We start from the raw sequence: 22,847 nt of genomic DNA on the forward strand, positions 1-22,847 counted from the left end.
CTCCTCTAGCTTTCCCCCATCTCAGCGAGAGGGAACCATCACCCCTCAACCACAATGCTTAGCCCCCGTAGGCCTTAGTCTCTGGTTTCATTTCTATCCCATTTACCAGTGATCCTGATTGGTCCTAAAGAGCATTCCCAATGTGAGACATCCCTCTACCTGCACCGTTGCCAGCACCTCACATACCTTACACATACCTTACCTCTGCTCCCTCTCCTGTTCCACCACAAGCCCTTCTCTCCAGTGCAGGCAGAGAGACCTCTCAATAACTTAAATCAGACCACATCACCAAGGTTAAAACCACCAATGGCTTTCATTTTATAACAAAGCCAGGACTGGAGAGATGTCTCAGTGTGAAAGGCACTTGTTTGCAAAGCCTGATGGCCCGAGTTTAATTCCTCAGTATCCAAGTAAAGCCAGATGCACAAAGTAGTGCATATATCTGGAGTTCATTTGCAGTGGCAAGACGCTCTGGCATACCCACTGTCTGTCTGTCTGCCTGTCTATCTGTCTGTCTCCCCACCACCTCTGCTTGACAATAGATTAAAATATATTTTTTTAAAGTAATCCTCTTTGTAAGTATCAGAACAACTAGCCTGTCATCTCTTCTCATGTTTTAGCCTTCCTCTGGCCATACACACTGATTTGGGTTCCCTGAACACAATGAACCATTTCACCATCTCTCCTCTTCCTGTCTGACTACATAATAGTCTTTCCTAACATATCCTTTCCATCACTGCTCAGATGCCACCTCCTCAAAGCAGCGTTCTCTGATACCCAACCTAAGTAATCCTTTTACCATGAATTTTAAAACACAAACCTGCCATTCTCCCCTCTGTGTAATGTCACGTGAGCCTCATGACAGCAGGGACTTCGGTCCATTGTTATCACTGTCTCCCTCATACCTTACAAGAACCTCCTAAACACTAACTGACCTGTAAATTTTTGATGAATAAATGAATGAGTGAATGAATATGAAAACACTTCTTGGTATTGGACATTCTATTTTTCAGAAGAAATGAGCAGTAAAGATTTTAACTTGGCAATAACTTATTCTTTTTCATTATGACTCAAACAAAAATCTTCTGCAAGACAAATAAAGCCAGTGAGCATGGAGATGATGTTTCAAGGTTCTTAGAAAGGAAAATGTTTAGGGGCAAGGAATAAAGGGTGCATCCCCAGACAACCCACCCCAGAGCGACCTTTGCAAGACTGGGACTGGATAGATTCACTTCTCTTTTTCTCAAGCCCTGCATCTGAAGTTGCTATGAGCTAGAATTCATTAGCTTTGTTGCTTTTTTTTTCACCCTCCTTTGGCAGCAGAAGGTACAAACTCAATACTACATCATCATAATCTACTTTTCCATTTTTACAAAACTTGTTTAGTTTCTTTCAAATCTCCAATGTCCTTTCTGTGGTTTTCTGCAGTCTTCATCTATTTGAAATCCACTAACTGACAGCATTTGCTCTGACACATCACACACCATGGAAAATTACAGGCTGGAGTGGAAGCTGGTTGTGTCAGCATGTATTCATGAATACCATAAAACACTGAAATGAGACATATTGCACTCCTTAATATAGGAGGTAATTTGTTTTTTTGGACTGCCTGGTATTTGTGACATTCATTAGTGAGAGATGCAAGAGGAAATAGAGTTACACAAATGGAAGCCCGTGTTGTATTTGCTATCTGGGAGGTTTGTATGATGTATGGTAGGCTGTGCTCCTGGCCTCCTGTGCACAGGGCTGAGATCCTGTTTACAAAACCTTCCCTTCTAGAGTTCCGGGGGGATGGGCTTAGCCTCAGTCACCCCACTTTTCTTCTCATGGGAGCGTCTACCTCAGTCACCCCACTTTTCTTCTCATGGGAACGTTTGCCTCAAGATGCTTTCTTCCACCCATGAACTAGTTGGAGAGGTATCTACCTCTCTCTCATGGCCGAATGATGCTAATCTTTTTCCAAAGTGCAAAAGTAAATTTAAATTATTAGAAAGCTCAGTTATAAAAGAAATATGTTACTCCACCTTTGCCCTTTGGTAACTAGTGAGGTCTGTTTGCTAAAGTGGGCTGAAAGAAAGAAAATTACAAGCTCCACTCGGTCAATATGACTGTCCTATACTCAGCACATCAGATTCATTGCTAGGGACATAGTTAAGAATACAGGCTCCAAGGCTTGGTGTACTGGTACAGGCCTTTAATCCCAGCACTTGGGAGGCAGAAATAAGAGGATTGCCATGAGTTCAAGGCTATCCTGAGACTACACAGTGAATTCTAGGTCAGCCTGGGGCTAAAGTGAAACACTACCTCAAAAAAAAAAAAATACAGAATATAGGCTCTGCAATTGAACTTCCTGGATTTAAATCTCACCTTTATTACTCACTAGTAGTGCAATGACTTGGTGCAAAATATCTAGCCAATCAATGCCTTTGTCTCCTGATAGTTAAAGTGGGAAAGATTAAGGGTATGTTCCTCATGGTTCTGCAAGGATTGGGTGAATATGCTTAGGCAGAGAAACTCTTAATACCTAGACAGTACTGGTGCACAGTACACTCTCCGTAAAGGGGGTGTTGGCATTTCACAGAGGAGGAAACCACAGCTCTGAATGGTTTACTAGACTTACCTTCCAAGTTTGTTCTGAGGAGTAGCAATAAGGATGCATTACATGTATTCCAAGCAGCACAGGACTGGCTTTGAGTGGGAAACCATTAGATGAAAACAAGTGTCTATAAATGATTACAGACCCTCACCAGCACATCTTACTTCAAACTTGTAACACTGGTGAGCTGGGTGCCACATCTGGAGAGCTGTGTTATGTTTTCTACTAGTAAAATTTGTGCAGCTGATGAAATGGAAGCAGACCTAACAGTATTCTGTGCTGCTATGCAAAGCTCTTATGACTCCTTAAGCCACTTAAACAGGTATGAGGCCACTCTGAAAAATGTCGTGAAGCACTGAGCCCTATGGAATCCTTGTCTGTACCTGAAGAGGCATCACTATTGACATTGACAACTTCAGCTATGACTGAGAAAGTTGAAAACAGAAATACAGGCAGTTTTATGTTTCATCTGAAATTAATCCAAGTGGTTTTGAAATTCCATTTGGCACTCACAGTAGAAAATTGGTAAATCACAAGGATATTTGCCCAGATCAAATTAAGGAAACAGCCCTAAACAAGGGGCCAGATGTCCTGCTACACTGTTCAAAGGCGGCAAGAGTCAAGATGACCTGAAATCACTTTTGCTCTTGGTGTCAATTTCTTCCCTTGTAGGCAACAGCAGCAAATAGCTAGGCTTCCTGGTTCTAAACTCAGTATTGTGATTTGAAGATCGGCATCCGTGGGAGGATCAGAAAGCATAGTTGCTTTTCCTTAAAACCGCACACCATCTGATGCCCACATAGACATTAAGAAGTTTTGAGGTTAGCACCCTGTGCATATGGAAGCAAGCCTACCTCCATCTACATCAAGATGTTTATGGCTGGGCCGGAATAGAAGGGAGATGGAAATAAACTCTTACCTTTTAACTTCTTTGGCATCACTCGCGATGAAAAATCCTAAAGTACCTTCTTGGATCTTAAGATGGTTTCCAGGGTTAATTAATATACTGCTCAGCAAACAAAAGCAAACAAAGAAGACACACATGTGAGTTTGTGTTCCCAAGACAACTCTGAAGGCAACCCCGTTCTGGGGTTTGGATAGGGGCCCCACTAGTCTAAAACTTTCCTCAAATATTGTTTTTCCCCATCTGGATCCTGACGTTCAGGGTCCATGCGTTTCCTTGGATCGTGCCATCACTAAGCTCTCCCAGTGAATGCTCAAGCTGGCACGCTCCAAGTTGAGGAAATCAAGCACGTCTAGGTTTGAAAGCCTGGCTGCCACCATAGGTCTTGACTCAGCAGAGTGACTCTTGATGCACCCTTTTGAAAATGGCACTGATGGCATGCTCATACATCACTGGTCTAATGAAGTGCAACGGTTTCCCATCAGATGAAAGAGTATTAATGGGACCCCTATATGTATAGAGAAACATACATTTATGCATACAATGTATTTCTGGGGGAATGGTACAAGACACCCATAGTCACTTCAGAAGCAAACTGCACATCTTTTGAATTTGGGTAAGGACATGTACAGAGGACGGATGAAGGATCAGATCTACCCAAACAGTGATAAGGAACACGTCTGTAGTTGATGTGCTTAATGGACCCTGCCTGCTCTTTTTAAAAAATGAATGGGCTGTGTGAATAAGACACATGGCTAGCATGTCCTAATTCAGGCAACTGCAGTTAGCAAACAAAGAAAAATCATCCAAAGCACACACACATACACACATACACTCACACACACACACACACACACACACACAAAAAAAAAAAAAAAAAAAAACCCAACTCTGCCCTGCAGGGACATATGAGTCTAAATATACACTGTCCTATGTCAAAGGGGGTATAAATAGATTAGCTGACCAAGTCATGTTTGGACTGACAGCGTAGATAAATGGATCTTACTCTAGTAAATGGATGAAACAAACAAGTTTAATTTTCTGCAGATCAAAAGCAGAATACTGGACTGTCTTAGCAAGAGACAGCGATGGGCTTTGAGCTTAATGGATGCTGAGTTTAGGGACTCAAAAATGAAGCAATAGAGAGCAGAAGTATTCTTTGATCTGAAAAGCTGGTGATTAAGGTAATAGATATTTGGAATCAGGCAACAGGAAGTCCTCAGCTGCCCAAAACAATCAAAATGGAGGATGATAATTAACATGTAATCTTTTTCTGCTGGTAAAACCATTCCAGAAACAAGGCTGTGGCTAACAGAGTGCTCTCGCTGTAGCAATACAGGAAGGACCCAGGTGAACTTTTGTTCTATTGGGAGAACTCGGAGCAGATCATTACTGCAAAAATAATTGTTTGTGGTCGCAAGAACATCCACCATTACCTGTAACAAGACCTGGCAGCAGGAAACTGGGCTTGTGTCATCGCTGTTATTAACACTAAATGATGGCAAGAGTGGGAGAAGATTTGACTGTTCTGCCCCAGAACCACAAGCAGCAATGAGCTTCCTTCCAAATCAGAAAGCGGCAGCCCGCACTAATGGCCCAGCTTGCATCAGGCAGCGGCTGGAATTCTCTAGGCACCTTCTAATTACCCCTTCACCAACGCCCACGTTGGTATCATAAAGCCCTCTGATTCAGCACGATTGGGAGGAGAGAGGGTCACAGATTATATGGTTCAAACAGATTTCTTTTTCAAAGTCAATTAAGTAGGCATTTAAGGATGGCAGCATTTTGGATTTTACACTTTTTGTTTATTAGCTCCTTTCCTGCAAGGAGGTTTCTATGTGCCCTGATTCTGCCATCAGAAATGGGGTCCAGATTCCAGCATTGCCACAGAGTAGTCACTTTGGCCAAGTTATAAAACCTCCCTAGAACTCAACTGTTTTCCCCAAAAGGTGTGGATAATAATAACCTCACTTCAGAGAACATAGCATATACAAGAGGCACCCTGTGTGTTGTTATTAATTTACTATTTTATTCTTGCAAAAACGCTCAGTGCATTGCATTTTAAATTTTAAGCTGGCCCAATGATGGAGTATACTATTTATCAAAAATGTCCTCACCCAAGTGAGATGAAGTTATCGTGCCACGAGCTGTATGTCACAGAAGCTCATCCACAGAAAAACCCCACCTACTTCTAAAGCCTTTAAATGCAAGCTCCCTCAAGTTGTAAAAGCATGCACATTGATATGTATTCATGTAAGAAAGGGAGACAAAGCCTCTGAGTGGGGGAAAAAAAATGTCCTATCACAATTTGAACCACAGAATTCAAAAGGTAAACCTTGGCACACATCGTCTTGGTGACATGTTTGCACAAAGCCAGCCTCACGCAGAGCCCGGTTTCCTTTGCCCGCACTGTGTGCCTCCTGAGCTGCACTCAATGTCACAGAGCCCACCTCGTCACTGAGAAGTGCAGCGATAACAAGGCTCCTATAACTGCAAAGCTTCTTCATTTCTTCTATTCTTGATCTGCACTGAGCAAGCCCTGGCCTAGAGTGAAGGCGAAGGCCTGGCATTCCAGAGGACGCTAGCTGAGGTCATTTCTCACAGCCTTCGAGCATTGTTCAGACAGGTCAGTGTGCTGGAGTGTAAAGGCCGGCTGCCGATGCGGGTCACCCTGGAGTTCGTGTCTCCAGCTTGCCACCCATGTTAGTTAAGCACTTGGGTGCATGCATCAGGTTTCCTCAGTTTGGGTCCTGGCTTTGGGCCTGTGGAAGCAAGTAAGCCTCACCTCTCTCATCTGTAAAATGGGCCATCTAACTCCTGGATGATAATCTAGCTAAGAAAATTAAAAGCATGTGCTCTGTGCTGAGGGAGCAGCATCATACTAAGTTCATAACGTGTTTTTTTAATGAGGAATGGAAAGATGATTACAAATCTAAATGAGGGAAAATAAACTCTCACAATAACAACAAATACATGGTTTATGCAGATTCTCTGCTGCCTATACATGGAGTTGCTCCCGTTCCTTAAGTTTTGTGGTGATGTGCCCAATATCTCAATGTCCCTCGATAGCTGATACAACTTCAAGATGCCTAGAAGTTCCTCACGGACAGAATGAGAGGGATAAGTCATCTCCACTCAGTGTTAAGTCTGTACTTCTTGGAGATGTTGGAATAAGGTTGAGATAGCCTTCTGGGTGGGATTTTAAAGAATAAGCCCAGTCTTTAAGAAAATGAAACCAGTCTCAATGTATAAAGGGGCCTGGTGGACTCAGCCATATGTTTAAGTCTCAGATGAAGAAGGGCATGACCTGAATTTAGGGGCCCATGATATATTGCATTCCCCGCATAAGCGTAGTGAATGTCATAGGCTAAAGAAATATATTCCTGAGTTTGGTATTTCAGATATTAAGTCTTCTATCTAGAAAGCTGAAGTAAAATGTTAATCTTCCTCTTCTTGAAAATACGAAGAGAATTCTTTATTAATAAAATGCCTGCTAGTCTTAAAATTTTATTATTATACCTCCTACTGAGAACATGTTAAATTCTCTGAAATTTTTAGGGGACTATTCAGTGTCAAGTTTGTTTTGTTCATATGACTGCCAAAATGTCTCCCTTCCTGTGTACCGCCTTAAGTCAGTTCTGTGGCCGCAACTTTGTCAAACTCGTTAGTTTATCAGAGATTAAAGTCAAGATGTGTCATGTGAAGGATCGAGAAAATCTCTAAGAAATAAAGTTCGTATGTCCAGTATCAGAATTGCAACAAGAACATCTTCTGTGCAGGAGGGGACATTTCCTCATTTTAAGAAATACATAAATACACTTTCTATGACCTTGCCACTTTTGACTGGAAGGATGCAGGCTGGCTGGCAGCATGGAGCTTGTGTGGCACCATTTCTCCCAGACGTAGACTTACTGCCCCCCTCTCCCGCTACCCAGACCAAGTACACAGTCATCGTCAGAGAGCCACGGCTGCATGGAAGGGTGATAAACACAACCCCGTCTGTTTACTTCTGAGTTTCCCATAATAGCAATAGTCCTATTTGCAGTAGCTACTTTTCAACTCTTTGTGAATGGAATAAAAATTGATGATTGGTATTAGTTCTAGAAGTTTCCTCTCTAACAAGGGGCCAGAATAGCTGCCTCTGTTCTTTTGGGAACTCAAGCTGCAGTTCCCATCAGTCAGGGTGATCAAAGGAGTGACCGCATGTGGAGACTGGCCACTGAGCTGACAAGGTCCGAGCAGCACTGCGCATAAGTATGAAAACGTGCAAGTAGGTAAGAAGTGAATCGCTTAGTGAGTTGGAGTGATTAGTTTCCATACTGACAGGACAACCTACTTAGAATTGAAATCTGTGCTCCTGATCGCACACTGACACATGACATGGGGTAGCATGGCTCCAAGTGACAGCAGAAGGCTTGAACCGGGGCCCTTGGGAAAAACACTGACTCACACGGTTCTTCACTGGGAAGCCCTTGCTGCCCTTGAATCAGATCAGAAAGGGACAAAGGGGTTTCCCCTTCCCCCAACATGTTCGATGTAACACCTGAGAAATACTGAATCACTCTTTCTTCAGTCATCACAGCCATAACTAATTACTGTTTGGGGAGATTGATTCATGAATGGTAATTAGCTGAAAAACACATATTGCTTTAAAGGAAACGTGTATCTACTATGGACACGTACAGGTAGGTTTCCCCATCCCACTTTTTGGTAGGCATCATGTACCATTCCCCTAAGCAATTAAGAAAATACAACAGTTCATATGAGAATATTATGTATAGTCAACACCACCATAATCATAGTTGTGTCTGGCGAGCTAATGGGACTTCATTACTACAGCAAGCAAGTGAAAAAACATTGAGGACTTTAGTCCACTCGATGCCCAGATGAATCATGCCACTAGGAAGAGACCTCTGACCACTCAAATTCAGATGAAATTATGACCAGTAGGGACTTGGTTTGTACCATTGTACTCGGTGGCGGGGGGGGGGTATAATGTCACTGTAGTTTGTAACCGTGTTAGGACACAGCTTAGAAAACCCCCAAATCTCAAACTATATACCTTTCTGGAACTTTCCTTATCATCTGGGCTTTAAAATATGTGCTGCTGGAGTCCCACGCAACTAGACACACACACTTTTACATGAGGATATGCAGAAGAGGACACAGTGGTACATCCCATGCTTCAGTACTCTTAAGACCCAGTTCACCTACACAGAGACAGCACAGTAAAGGTTGCTCCCAGCTGGTCAGACTCAAATGACCATCAGTGTGATCCACCAAGGATATAGGCAAGGACGTTTTGGACCTGAGTCCACGTCCATGATCATAAAAGTCAAATTTTTCCATTTCACACAGTGAAAAAGACTAGTCACATGGTGATCAGGTAGAGAGAGTTCAGCCAATCTAGGAAGGATGATACCACATATGTGGATCTGGGAGCAAGCTGTGTCACTCTCTGTTACACTTTAAGACAAGTCATGCCTACATCACAACATGCCTTCACCACAAAGGAAGAGGCTCAAAGGCCAAAAGCCAACAGCGGAGGTGCAACCACTGTGGACCTTTGAAGATGCAAGTGCTGCAGTAACTTCTTGCAGTTGGATCATATCAATAATACCAAACTGACAGGAAGCCACCTGTATTTGTACGCATCTACTCGGAAAAATCACAGAAGATCTGACTTTGGAAAGACTTCTCTTGACAGACACAAACACATACACACATACACAACACACACACACAAACACACACACAATTATAAAGTCAAACACAAGACAGTGATTACAACCACAGAGAAAAATAGCTCTTAAAAAAGATGAATATGTTGGCGTCTCAATAATCTGTTTACAACAGTACCATCTCAGAAAACACATTATTGAAAAACTATAATTGAGTTTTTAACCAAAAAAAAAAAAAAAACAAAGAAGAAAGAAAGAAAAAAGAAATCAACAAAAACAAACTTTTCGGAAAATGCCACTGATGATAATGTAGCCATGCTCCATGCAACATAAAATAGCAGCAAAACAGGGTGAAATCACACGGTGAAAGTTGAGACTCTTCATATTGAGGAATGTGCCCCAAACGCACTAGGTCGGGGGAGAAAGCCGTGAGAGTGTACCAATTAACAGTGCTCCTTCTGGAAATGAAGTGTGATCACCTGGCAATTTAGGGTAAGCATTCTAACTTTTTACAGAGAGCACTGTTCGAGGCAATCAGGTACTCCAAACGTGATCACCAAAATGAGAAGTGTCAGGGTTTGGTCTGTCTCGTGGATAAAGGACAGAAACTCTGCTCCACAAAATGGAGACTCAGCAGGGGGACAAGGAGGTCACTGGGAATGTGGATGTGGGGCGCAGACAAAATGGTATCATGTCTGGTGACACTGGACACACCAGGACAGTACAGACACAGACACAGAGGGCTGGGGAGAAGCGTCCTCCTCTTCATCTACAATGGCGTTTGTCCCCGTCATGGTGACGTGGCTGAAGCTAAGATTCTGCCTTCCCCTATTGGATAGCTTTCCTGCAAAGAAGTTAGTGCGTCATCCAAAAGAAGCAACAGATGAAACAAAGAGAGCCATGGGCCACTTTTGATTCTCATGTACTCTAGTTGGAATCAGGTGTGCGTGTGGATATACACATGTGTGTATATATACACTATACACCAACAAGGGACTGAGATTATATATGCGCATGTATAATCTCTCTCTTCTTGAATTCTTGGCAAATGGTTATTCCTGTGGTTGGGAGTGAAGACAGAGGGTGGAGGTTGGGAGGAAAGTTAACGAAGAGTGCATACCGCTTTCGGCTTCTGCAAAAACGACAAGAAAAGAATTGAAAATCAAACAGTTTGATAATCAATCGACTGACACCAGAAGGAGAGAAGGAGTAAAACCTTTGTTTCAAGTCATTTGAAGGATGCGTGTGAAAACAAGGTTTTCCAGCAAAGCATGAAAGCAGTCTCATGGGGGGTGAAACCAACAACAAAGGAGGTTATTAAACACAGGCTGGAGGCAGGGGTGGGAGGAGAAGTAGACTTCTCTGCATTTGCACACCGGGGCAGTTACAGAATGTGTGGGGGAAAAAAAGAAATGGGAAAATTTTTTAATCGAAGAGAAATTTAAATTGTTTTCTCATGAAGGATCTGAAGACTGTTTTGTTTTGACATGGTTATCCCATTGGATAAGTCACGTTTACTCAGGGTTGGGAGCAGGAGCCACATTCCCTCAAGCACGCCTTTTGTCCACAGCACCAAAGTGCTTTCACACTGAGACCAAGCCACGTTGAGGATTAATGCTGGCAACTACACACAGAAAGCCAAAATAAGCCAAACAAGTTCTGTTTGCCCTTTTCGGGGAAAAAAAAATATATGTATATATAAAACCTGTATCTATAGACATGGCTTTGTTGAAAATATCTGTGATTCAGTTAGAGGGCCCATCAAAGAAAAGATTGGACCTTTGTGCAGAGAGCTGAGTTCGATTCTTAGAATGGTGACAGCAGAGTCACAATGAGTTATGCCCTCCTGTAACCAAAAGATGGGAAGTTGGGTCAAGATTCCTGGTGCAGTTCTCTCCTGCCACATTATTCCAGAACGGCCAGAAAACACAACGTATTGTAACATTGGCATCGCTACATCACAATACTTTTTGTTGTTGTTGAGAGGTGCACAACAATGATAAAGAAGGAACACTCAGCTACACAAAGATCACTGACTTGGCAACACAAAGACTGTCATTTGCTAAAGCCCTCCGCCATGCCCATGGATATAGGTGAGGAGTGGCAGAAGCGCTCACCAACAGTAACCCCAGAAGATCCCGCCTTGTTTGTTAAAGAACAAATAGCCAGGAACTTCTCAGCTTTCTGCAAATAATATTGACTACTCTGCTAACATGGAAAAGAAAAAGGAATACCTATGTGCATGGCTTTTTTTTTTTTTTTAGCTGCTATGACCATGTTTTACATGTGGCTACCAAATCTACCATTTTATCTTCCGTTTTTGGTTGATTTGGATTTTCAACATAGCTCAGCATTTGATCAGACTGACTGGGCCCAGTCTGATCGGGTGCTTAAGGATGCAGGAAACATAGGATGGCCTGGTTTGCCATCCAGCATATGTTTCGGTTTTGTTGTAGACACAGATGCACATCTGCAGGTACGCTTTACTGGGTCATTCATCCAGATCATTAAAACCCCTCAATAATGGTGGCAGGAACTTTCTAGTCTGGCCTTGTACTCTGCTCAGCTATGAAGGCATGTGTTGGGGTGGTCTGTCCTCTACTCTTGTGAAAGACTTCAGTAGAGCAGGGACGCCATCTGGATCTGTCATTCCAGAGAACGAAAGCTGAAGCCTTCTTCAATCAGCTCATTTGCTTCCTAAGCCATTGATAAGAACTGGAGACCATAAGTCATCTCCATGTCACTTGTCACGCACACAGTGCCCCATTAACAAAATTCCTTGTTCATACGCTGCTCATCTCCTAGCAGTGAAGCCCTATATTGACTGGGGTGTTATCTATTTCAACCAGACCCCATCTTTCATCAGTCTGATTTGCATATAATTAAGTGTAAGATAAATAAATAAAGAGAGCTCCCTTCTCTTGGCTAATTTACATGAAGCTGATATTCAGCCACCTGGATTGCGACTGCACCAGGAAAAGCACATATGGCCCACAATAGGATGCTTGTAATTTGGCTATGGAGAGACCTGGTGCCTCTCAACACAGCTCTACCTGAGGCCTGCTGAAAGGAAGGCCAGAGCCCACTGCTCTTTCACTCACAGCAGCAGAAAGGGCTTTCAAGGGAGGGTCGCTCCCTGGTTTCTCCCGTGGAGGGTGAGAAGCAGAAACTACGATGGTGAGCGGAGCTGCTTGAAGGGTTCTTGAAGGGCTCCCCTCTCCTCCAGGGAAACCATCTGTGGCTGCCCACTGGGGCGTGGGATGCCAGGCTGGTCTGGGGTAGAAGCTGTGTTGTCTTGAAATGCACCATATGGTCAGGAAAGCATTGCCTCGCGTCCTAAGCAAATCAGTCTTGTGCAAGAAAGACGGAGTGGACCGAACACTCCCAGGATGCATTCTCACACTGCTAAGGCCAACTTACCGGCTCTCTCGGTTGGCGGACTTGTACTCAATGGCTATCATTAGGAGCTTGAGCTTCACGAAACAGAGCCTGCAATGAGACGGAGAGGCCGCCCGGTCAGTGCGCGTGGAGGGCTACAGCCACATAACAACCAGTGTTACGACTTCTCAGTCCAGTGCAGTAATTTTCCCAGGGGATCCTCAGTCCACCACCGGGTGCCAAAGGAAGTGTGTGCAAAGCGACGCCTCCCCATATTCCTCATTAAACCTGATTTCCTACAAGTGACAAGGCACAGGATGCTCAAAGTGCAAACCGCACTCTGGTCTGGATGTCTAGACATGAACCCCAAGCAGGGATTTCTGTCTGGGGATTTACACCGGGCCAGGTTCATTAGTTACTCGGTTGGGTAGTAAAATGTTAACTACAGGGAGAGGGAGAGATTTGGAGCAGCTCGACCTGTTATTTGGATCCCATTTTGCTCTTTTGTACAAATAGCTCATATTGTTGTTCCGAGCAGACCCCTGCGTGCTTGCAATGATGGCAATAATACTTAGCCTCTGTCTAAGTGCCCAGCACGTGACTGCAGCTTTGTCCCTCCTGGCTACATCCAAGCTGTCTCACCTCAATCTACCGGGGACTCTGGGCAGCAGACCAGACTGCCTGGAGGCTGGCTCGTTCCTGGCCCCCACTCCTGCTTTCCCTGCTGTGCTCCTTCCCTGCCCCACACCTTTCTCCTCTCTTTCTAGCTATCCTACCGGACCATGTCTAGCTTAGTCTCCCGCCCTCGGGAGGGGCTGGTTCTCCAGCTCATGCTCCCACTAAGATTTATTCTCAGAAGTCCTCCAGCACCTCGCCTGCATGGGCATCCTTCCATCCTTAGCCAATGGTAGGACTATGGACAAAGCTCACTGTTCCCAGTGTCTCAACTTTCCCCCCTTAACCACAGCAACTGCTGCAAGACGTCTGGATTTGCTTGCGATTCCCCAGTAGTGAACAGTGAACAGATCCACCAATACCAAGACGCCCAATAAACAGATGATTCCACTCACCATGCTTCAATTCTAAGAAAATGAGGACACGTGCTATAAAATGCATGTGTGGAAGGATGTTCGGCATCGTGCTCCATATACAGAGTGGAAACACCAAAGGCAACTGATGTGCCCCATAAAAAAGGCAGTGGTTGAATGAGGTATGGTGCAATATAGCAGAAGGTAGCGATTGAAATGAATTTTGAAAAATATTTTTAGACATCTGATCAACATACAATAAATATAAACATGAAAACAACATAGTGCAACTTGATTAAAATACATTGAGAAGCCAGAAGTAGGAGGACTGCCATGAGTTCAAGGCCACGCTGAGACTACATAGTGAGTTCCAGGTCAGCCTGGGCTAGAGTGAGGCCCAACCTCAAAAAACAAAAACAAAACAAAACAAAAAAACCAGATGGATAGATAGATAGACAGACAGACAGACAGACAGACAGACAGACAGACAGATAAACAGGTTGGAGAGATGGCCCGGGGGTAAGAGTGTTTCCAGAGGAGGCAGAAAGGCCTGAGTGGGTCTGAAAACATGATACCTCAGCACCCACATGAGGAGCTAGGCAGGCTCATGAATTTCTGCATCACCAGTTCTGTGAGGAGCAGAGACTAGAGAATCTTGGGGGCTCACAAAAATGGCAAGCTGCGAAGTCCGTGAGAAGAAACATGTGCAGGAGCCATGGAAGGGAGGAGGACGCCCACTATTCAACATGTGCACACCCAGGGTGTTGCACCCCTGCACACACACACACACACACACACACACACACGCATGCACCATACCACACCATACACATACTATGCACGCAAGACATGGGTTTAGCACTGTGGAAGGGTGGGGCACTTGGTCAAAGGGTAAGGCCTTCCTTGACGTCTGCACCTATTCCTCACTATCTCTTTGGGTGGGATGTTCTTCAAACTTCTACTGGTTAAATGAACATCCAGAATGCACGTAACTTGCCCAGTGGTTAGGCATTGGGCCTCTGGCTAATAACCTGGCAGGAGATACAGCACCTTCATTTTCAGCGAAACTTCCTTTCCACTGGGATGGACAGGCAATGAGCAAATACATAAGTGAATGAATTAGGATACATTTCCAGATATGGCAAATCCTATGAAGAAAAATTAAACAACCCGTGAGGGTCAAAGAGTAACTAGATAATGGGTGTGTCTTTTTAGTGACCGGCCAAGTACACCGTTCTGAGTCCACAGTGAGAGGATACAGAAAGAGAGCTTACAGCTTTCTAAGGAACACAAACAGCAAAGGCTCCAAGGCAGAGAGAGCTCTAGGTGTTTGGGAACCAGTCATAGAGCCTGCAGAGCAACCGCTGAATGGACGGAGTCCAGCGTGCAAGTGAACAGGTCAGAGAGCAGAGTGAGTCGAGGCAAGACGGGCTCCGGGGCACGCGCCTTATCCTAAGGACACGAGAGACCCGCAGCTGGTTTTGTAAGTGTGTGTGTGCACGTGCATGCAAGGGCTAGAGGACACCCTCGGGTGCTGGTCCTCACTCAGACTTCACCCACTGGTTTTGAGACAGTCTCTCACTGCCTGGAGCTCACCTAGTAAGCTAGACTGGCGGCCAGTGAGCCCCGGGGATCTGCCTGTCTGCGCCTTCCCAGAGGTGGTCTGCCGCCGTCCTTGATTTCGTTTTGGACCGTGGGTTGCGGAGGTTGAACTCACGTCCTCATGCTTGCAAGGCAAACACTTCTTCACTGACTGATTGCTCTGCCCAGTCCCTGTAGCTGCGATAGCAACAGTAATAAAATAGTCCGGGCATGGGGATGTGTGCTCTCGAAGGCCTCATTCTCTCCGTGAGGAGAGAAGCCAAGTGCTTTCTCCTACCTGTGAGGTTCTGCCGGCTCCCTAGCATTGTCGTCTGCCGAGAGTCACACTTCCAGGGACCACTTCCATCCCAGCACTACTGGGCTCTCCGTGTGATTTGCAAGTTTTCTGATTCCCATCAGCAGACTAATGGCCTGGACTTGATGCTGATTACACAGCTCACTGAAATATCAGCATGGTTTGTGCATGTGTGTGTGAGTGTAGGGTGTGGTCTGTGTATGTGGGCATGAGTGTAGGGTGTGGTCTGTGTATGTGTGTGTAAGTGTCAGGTGTGGATTGTGTACGTGGCCTATGTGAGTATGTGTTCACCTCCAGCAGGTGGGGCTCACCTGTGGTTGCCAAAGCAGACTATCTGGTGCCCCACTTCATCACTCTTCCACCCATTTATTTTTACTTATTTATTTGCAAGAGACAGAGAGAGAGAGCACACCAAGGCTGCTAGCCACCGCAAACAAAGTCCAGATGCATGCACCACTTTGTACATCTGGCTGTACGTGGATCCCGGGAAATCGAACCCAGGTTGTTAGGCTTTGCAGGCAAACACGTTAATGGCTGAGCCATTTCTCCAGCCCCTCCACCCATTCTTACTTGAGCCAGATGCTCTAAATAATCCTGGAGCTTGGCTTTTATTTGTTTTTAAATGTCAGCAATTCTTGGGTTTCTGCTCCCCTATGGGACTGGGGTTACTGACACACGTGGCTATGCCCAACTGCATATATGTGGGTCCTGGGGGTTGATCTCCAGTGGGCTCCCTCAGACCCTCACGCTGGCACAGGAAGTGTGCTTAACCACTGACCCATCTCTCCAACCAACACAGGTTTTATCTATCTGTCTGTCTGTCTATCTATCTATCTATCTATCTGGAAGCAGAGAGAGACAGATAGAGTGACAGAGAGAATGGGCACGCCAGGGCCTCTAGCTGCTGCAAGCAAACTCCAGATGCATGCACCACTTTGAATATCTGGATTTAGGTGGGTCCTGGGGAATCAAATCTGAATCGTTAGCCTTCACAGGCAAGTGCCTTAACCACTGAGCAATCTCTCCAATTCCAACACACTGCTTTTTTTTTTTTTTTGATTAAAAAAAACTGGAAATAGACACAAACTGGTGGTTTCATACAAAAAACTGGCCTTTCAGAGTTCTTTGAAAAATCAGATACAGCCACACTGGGACTACTGTTTCTATGGTGAAGAAGGAATCCCACACGTGACATGTGTTCTGCGTACCGAAGTCTCTGTCCGTTTCTTCACTTGTTCCTTGCCTGCTATCTCTGACGATCTTTGATTGTAGTCTTATTCTAATAAGTATGCTCTGGATATTGGCAAACTACATTGGATAATAAATCATGATTTTGCTTGGAAACAAAATTATGGCTATCCCTTTGAATTTTCCAAGCACTTTTTTTTTTTTTTTTTTTTTTTGTCAGATCCAGCCATAGAGAACTGGCCAATGTCAGCATCCTGGACTTTTAGCAGAGTATCACAGCAACTGGTGGAGGGGAAGGTTTTGAGGGGCTGGAGGGTCACGAGAAAAGAGGGTGGAGGCAAGGTGAACGGGAAGCAGACACAGGAATCACCTGCTTGAGTCTCTTCCCTCACCCCACGCTGTGCTCCAGTACACAGTGGGTGCTTGTCTCCCTGGTATTTTGTGATGCAAAGAGCAAGCTTTCAATGAGGGCTCTGAATATACACCTGAATGAATGAGTGAGTGAATGAATAAGTGAATAGCAGAATCACATGAAGTGCTGGAGTGATGGAGAAAAGACAAAAATGGAAAGCTAGGGGTGTGTAGGCAAGATAGGAAGTGAGCATAGGATTCTGAAACAAGACACTGCTTAACTTGCCTTGCTTCTTAGAAGCCAATAAGCTGGAAAAGGAGATGTACGTAGAAATAACAGTAGGTAACATCAGTGTCAGCCTCCAACAGGCTAACTTCTGCCTGCCATCCATTAGGCCACAGTGGAAGACAGAGAGCAGTCTACACTTGTGATCTTCCAAGGGTCTCTTGCAAGGGGTGGGCTTAAGAATATGCTTTCAGATGACCCAGAATGTGTAACCTGTGTGAAATATCTGCTTGTATTTGGTGGGGGAGGAGTGAATCAGAATGAGTATAAGCAATCATTATAGTCATTTCTCTGGCTGTTCTCAGCCTGTGGTGTTCCAGTATATTTACAATCAGTATGGGATGAGGAAGCATGATGCTGTAGTGCAAAGAAAAATTAAAATAAAAAAAAAAACAAGAAAGCCTTCATGATGTGATAAATAGGATAAAATCAACCATAAGTTAGCAAGAAGTTAAGTTTTGGTTTCTTAAATGAAATGTCTCAACATGTCCAATATAGGAAGTTGTCGCAGGCTGCAAAAATTACAAGGAAATAGAAATGGCTTCTTTTTTCAAGAAAAAAATGCCACTTGTCACAAAAAGGTCTTAAACCAGCAATCTGCAATAAAACCGTTGCAATAACAAGTCAGATTGCTTTCCTGATAATTATTAAGTAGAAGTCTACCACATTTGACAAGGACATTATACAAAGCTTTTTCTTTTTTTTATTACAGCCTCATCTGTTAACTATAGTGCTTTCAACCCAGATGTTCCTGAACAAAGGCTCTTAAGAATTAGAGTCCAACTGTTTCTACCTACCCAGAGGAATATAAATTGTGCTTGCCATTAAACTGGCAGCCTTGACTAGAAGGATTACTTGCTGGTGTGAATTAAGCATGGAAACCTGTCATAGAGTTTTCTCCTTCCAATATGTTCATCAAGTTTTTCCCAAGATGGGGTTTGGAGAGATTACAAAAGACTGACAATGGCTAGAGAGGTGGCTTAGCGCTTAAGGCGCTTGCTTGCAAAGCCGAAGGACCCAAGTTTTCCTCTTCAGGTCCCATGTAAGCCATTGCAAGGTGATGCAAGTGCTCAAGGTCACACATGTGCACTGGGTGGCACATGCATCTGGAGTTCTATTAGAGTGGAGACCCTGGTGCACCAATTCTCTCTGTCTCTGTCTCTCTCTTGTGTGTGCATTAAATCAAAAAGGCAGTCTCTTGGGCTTGCCTCAAAAAAAAAAAAATACAACTACCATGAGGAAGGTGGCTGAGGTCAAAAGCATTGGTTGCCATCAAAATCCCCTGCAATTAGTGCTTCCCAGAAGCACCAGTCCCTGTCCAGTGACCTGGAGACCCAGGAATGTCAGGTGGACTTTGGTCTTCAGAGTAAGTGTGATATAAACACCATGCACTGGGAAATAAGGGCTTTAGAATCGAGGGGTGAGAATGGGAAATATATTCCAGGAAGTTGCATTTGGAATGAAAGCTTCTTGAAATGAAAATAATCTCGTCAAAACAGAGGTGATGCCTCAGTGGTTAGAGGTGATAGCTTGCAGAGTCTGCCAGCCTGGGTTCAATTCCCCAGCACCCAGGTAAAAACAGATAAAAAAAAAAAAAGTGGTGCTGACATTTCATTCATTTGCAGGCAGCAGCATGAGACCATGACTCACCACCTACACACACACACACACACACACACACGAAAAGGAAAACTTCTAGTTAATTTTTTGGAAACATCAGGACTTGTAAGACTCAGAAACAAGAAAACAGAACTACCATAAAATATTTGTGGAGAGGCTGTTAAACACTTGTTTTTGTTTATACCTTTGAGAAGGGTGGGATGGGAAAGCTTTTGAATACCCCATACTCTCAAGTACACACATGCACATATGCACACGTACACACATCTCCACTACCAGATGTAAGGCATTTAAGCTTCAAAGTAATTTAATTATTTGATATGGATTCTTGGCACCTGCTGGAGTGTAAACAGATGAATTTTTAAAAAGCCTTGTTGTTAATTCTTCATATGAAACATACAATATAAGGTATGTGTTTGGCCTTAGAATTCACCTGAGTTCCAACTGGATTTCCTCCCTGACCTCTGAACCCAGAACTGTGGATTTGCCTTGGCAGGTCTGTGCCCTAAATTAAGAATCTCAGTAGAGTTTGTGGCCACTAGTGTATCAAGCAGCACAAGGGAGGATCACTGGCCACCTTCCGGGTCCCTACAGTAGAAATCAACATTGCACTCACACCGATACTCACATCTGTTCAGCCCTAATGACAAAACTCCCAATATAAACAAATAGAAGCACGAATTTTATGAGAAAAAAATTAAATTAATTTTTATTTATTTGCCTGTGTATGTACAGGTATGCCAGGGTTTCTTGTCACTGCAAATGAATGCCTATAAAATTTAATGTGGGTGACTAAGGAATTGAACCAGGAACAGCAGGCTTTGCAAGCAAGTACCTTTAACCACTAAGAAACTTTCCCAGATACATCATTTAAAAAAAATTAAGTCATTTTAATTTTTTGAGTGTTTTTTTTTTTTTTGAGGCAGGGGTCTCACTCACATCAAGCTAACCTGGAACTCACTCTGTAGCCCCAAACTGGTCTCAAACTTAGAATGATTCTCCTTGCCTCTCAAGTGCTGGGACAAAAGGTGTGTACCACCTGCCTGGTAATTTTTTAATTTTTAATATTTTATTTAGTTATTTACTTACTTATTTTGCAAGTAGTGTGAGACAAGAGAGAGAACCTGAGAGACAAAGAGAATGGTCACTCCAGAACCTCCAGCAGCTACAAATGAAGTCCAGCTGCATATGTTGCTTTGTGCATCTGGCTTTATGTGGATGCTGGGGAATTGAACACAGGGCGTTAGGATTTGCAAGCAACTGCCTTAACCACTGAGTTATCTTTCCAGCCCATTTTTCTTAATCTTTCAAAATATCTTTTAAAAGATAATATATAATCCTTTACATAAATTCTGTTGGAGTGTTCAAAATCTGTCATGTAACAATTGGGTATATCTGGCTTCTCTGTGCTGCATTCAAATTTAGATGTCTCTCTTGAAAAATCCATGGTCCTACAGTACTCAAATTCATAGTTTGATACACACACACACACACGTGAATATATATATTTGACATTATAGTTTCCATTGGTCAGGAAGCTTAGCTTTCTCTGCTAAGGCTTAATTTTAAGTTTCTTCCAGAGAGTTCTTTTGAAATAACTCTCCATGCAAAATGACCCAGCAGGAGAGGCAGAAGAGCATGATTTTTCTGAATCTAGGCACACTGAATTAGGTAAGTGACAGGATGGAAAGTCGTCACCCTCCACCATGGCCACTCCCACTGCCTTAAGCCTGCTCATTGGCAACAGGCTTGGAGCTGGGCTTGGGGAAAGAACTTCAGCTCAGCCCAGGAAGAGGCCATTGCGGCTCCCTGGCTTACTGGAGCATTAAACACTAAACACTCAACACTCCACATCAAGTAGGAGTCATAACTGCTCTGTCAGCTGAGGAGGGACAGAGAGACACATCGTATTTTAAATGCACCTTTTGTCCTATTCCCCTCTGCGCTGTAAAGCCTGATACAATTAAGCTTTTGTATTTTGCAGGTGATGAATGACTGACTAATCGGCTCGCTGTGAGCCTGAGAACCTGGGACGTGGTGTTCTGCCACCCACCCGCCCGCCCCCTCTGCCTGGGCTGGCTTTCCAGTGCATCCTGCCTTCCTCCCTCCCCCTTCTACCTACCCGGGAGCAGGAGAGGGCATTCTCACCTTTTTAAGTTCTCACAACAAAATCACTATCACACTTTCTCTCCCAAAGCATCTTATGGTCAAAATACAGCCAATGTGCCTCTTTTTCCTATATAAAAGAGGAAGTTGCCGTGTTCCCAATGGAAACCCCCCCAGGGAACATAGGGATGGCACAAGCTCGGTGTGGTACTGTGTGATCGGCTTCCCTCTTCCCTGGGGACTGCATGGGATTTCCTACTTTCCCTTCTACTCCCACCTCACTGCCTGTTTCTTATAGGCTCAGGTCCCATGGAAGGCACATCTCCTCCAGGAAGACCCCCGACCAGCCCCCAGCCTGCAGAGAAGCCCCTATGGCCCCAGCCTCGGCGTGCACACCACGTGCAGCTGCTCCACACCCAAGGAGCTCTGGATCTCCCCGACGGCGGGCATCAGCTCCCTCGGCCTGGCTGCAGACCCTGGAGGCTGCACAACTCTTTGCTTGACCTTCGTAGGCAGCGTTATTAATTTATTCATGCTCATATGCTTGATCAACTCTGACCGCAGATTCCTTTAGACGTGGCAACAAGCTTAGCACAAGGATGGAACCATCCTAAGGTCATGGAAATCTGCACTACAGAAGAAAAGTGTACTATTGAACAACAAAGGTAGTTAGTTACCCTTGGGAAATGATACCTTTCCTCCCTCCTTCCCTTTCTCCCTTCTTTCCTTCCTCCTTGGTTTTGTTTTTGTTTTCTTTCTTGGTGCTTCTGTGTTTGATGGGAATAAAGCAATGAAGAAAAAAGGAGAGGTAGGAGTTGAGGAAACTTGGGGTATGTACAAACTCAGCCCAGCTAGTGTCCTCGAAGGAATGAGGAACACAGAAAGATGCTGATCTGCTCGGGGCATCAGACCCTGGTCTTTTGTGGCTTCACAGCTCCCGCGATGCACTGTGTAGTGCGGGAACTGCCCGTAAACAGAACCCTTCATGGCAAATGTGACATCACTGTCCTAACATGAAGGCTTGGCACTGGCCATCTGCACCTTCATAGAAGCATGCTGCGGAGCAAGAGGGGAAGGAAGCAGAGAGTGCCTGGTGTTAAGATTTCAAAGCTCTTGGCTTTGCTGCTTGGTGGGAAGCAAGGTTATACACACATTTGTTCTTAACAGGACCTTTTAAGGCCCATCTACGGCATGATTTGGCCAACACATGCCAATGACGGGGCCCAAAGTAGGGAATACAAACAGATTATTCCAGAGTGTGGGGTAGTGACCTGGAATGAGAGAGGGAGTTCTAGTCCTCAGACTTTGGGTCAGAATCACTTGGCTTGTTTGTACAATCAACCAATCAATGCAGGTTCTTCAAATGTTACACCAGATTTTAATATCTGGAGACGAAGCTCAAATTTTACATCATTCATTAAGTTTCCCCAGGTGTGTGTGTGCCTCTGTGTGTGTGTGTGTGTGTGTGTGTGTGTTCATGTGAATGGGTGCAAGAATGTGCAAGCCCCAGCGTGCATGTGGGGGTCAGAGGACAAGTGTGGGGGTCAGTCCTCATCTGCCTTGTTTGAGCCAGGGTCTCTCACTGTTCACTTTGGCATTCACCAGGCTAGCCAGCAGGTATGCAGGCTGGTGATTCTCTCTCTCTGCCCAGGTGCTGTGGGATGAGAGATGCTGTAGCACCCATCTGTCCGTGGGACCTGGGAATCTGAACTCAGGAACACACCCTTGCACAGTAAGCACTTTATCTACCGAGCCGGCACCTCACCCTCTGGGAGAGTCATAATGAGCCAGCCCTCAACCAGTACCTGCTCC

General features: G+C 44.5%; 1 protein-coding gene across 31 annotated transcripts in view; it reads right to left on the minus strand.

The window, feature by feature from the left end:
* Kcnma1 (potassium calcium-activated channel subfamily M alpha 1) overlaps positions 1-22,847 on the minus strand; it is a 757,466-nt gene that overhangs the window by 145,020 nt on the left and 589,599 nt on the right. For 17 of the 31 annotated variants that reach the window (XM_004657971.3, XM_004657965.3, XM_004657975.2 and 14 more), the window contains exons 16-17: positions 12,602-12,670; positions 3,516-3,602 (exon numbers count right to left, since the gene is read on the minus strand). In XM_004657971.3, coding sequence (XP_004658028.2) covers positions 3,516-3,602; positions 12,602-12,670 — 156 coding nt within the window. Of the gene's footprint in view, positions 1-3,515; positions 3,603-10,301; positions 10,314-12,601; positions 12,671-22,847 lie in introns of all 31 variants that reach the window. The other 14 variants (XM_045137470.1, XM_045137466.1, XM_004657977.3 and 11 more) reach the window with 1 other exon arrangement.

This window comes from Jaculus jaculus, chromosome 18 (genome assembly GCF_020740685.1).
Source record: "Jaculus jaculus isolate mJacJac1 chromosome 18, mJacJac1.mat.Y.cur, whole genome shotgun sequence".
NCBI classification, from domain to species: domain Eukaryota; kingdom Metazoa; phylum Chordata; class Mammalia; order Rodentia; family Dipodidae; genus Jaculus; species Jaculus jaculus.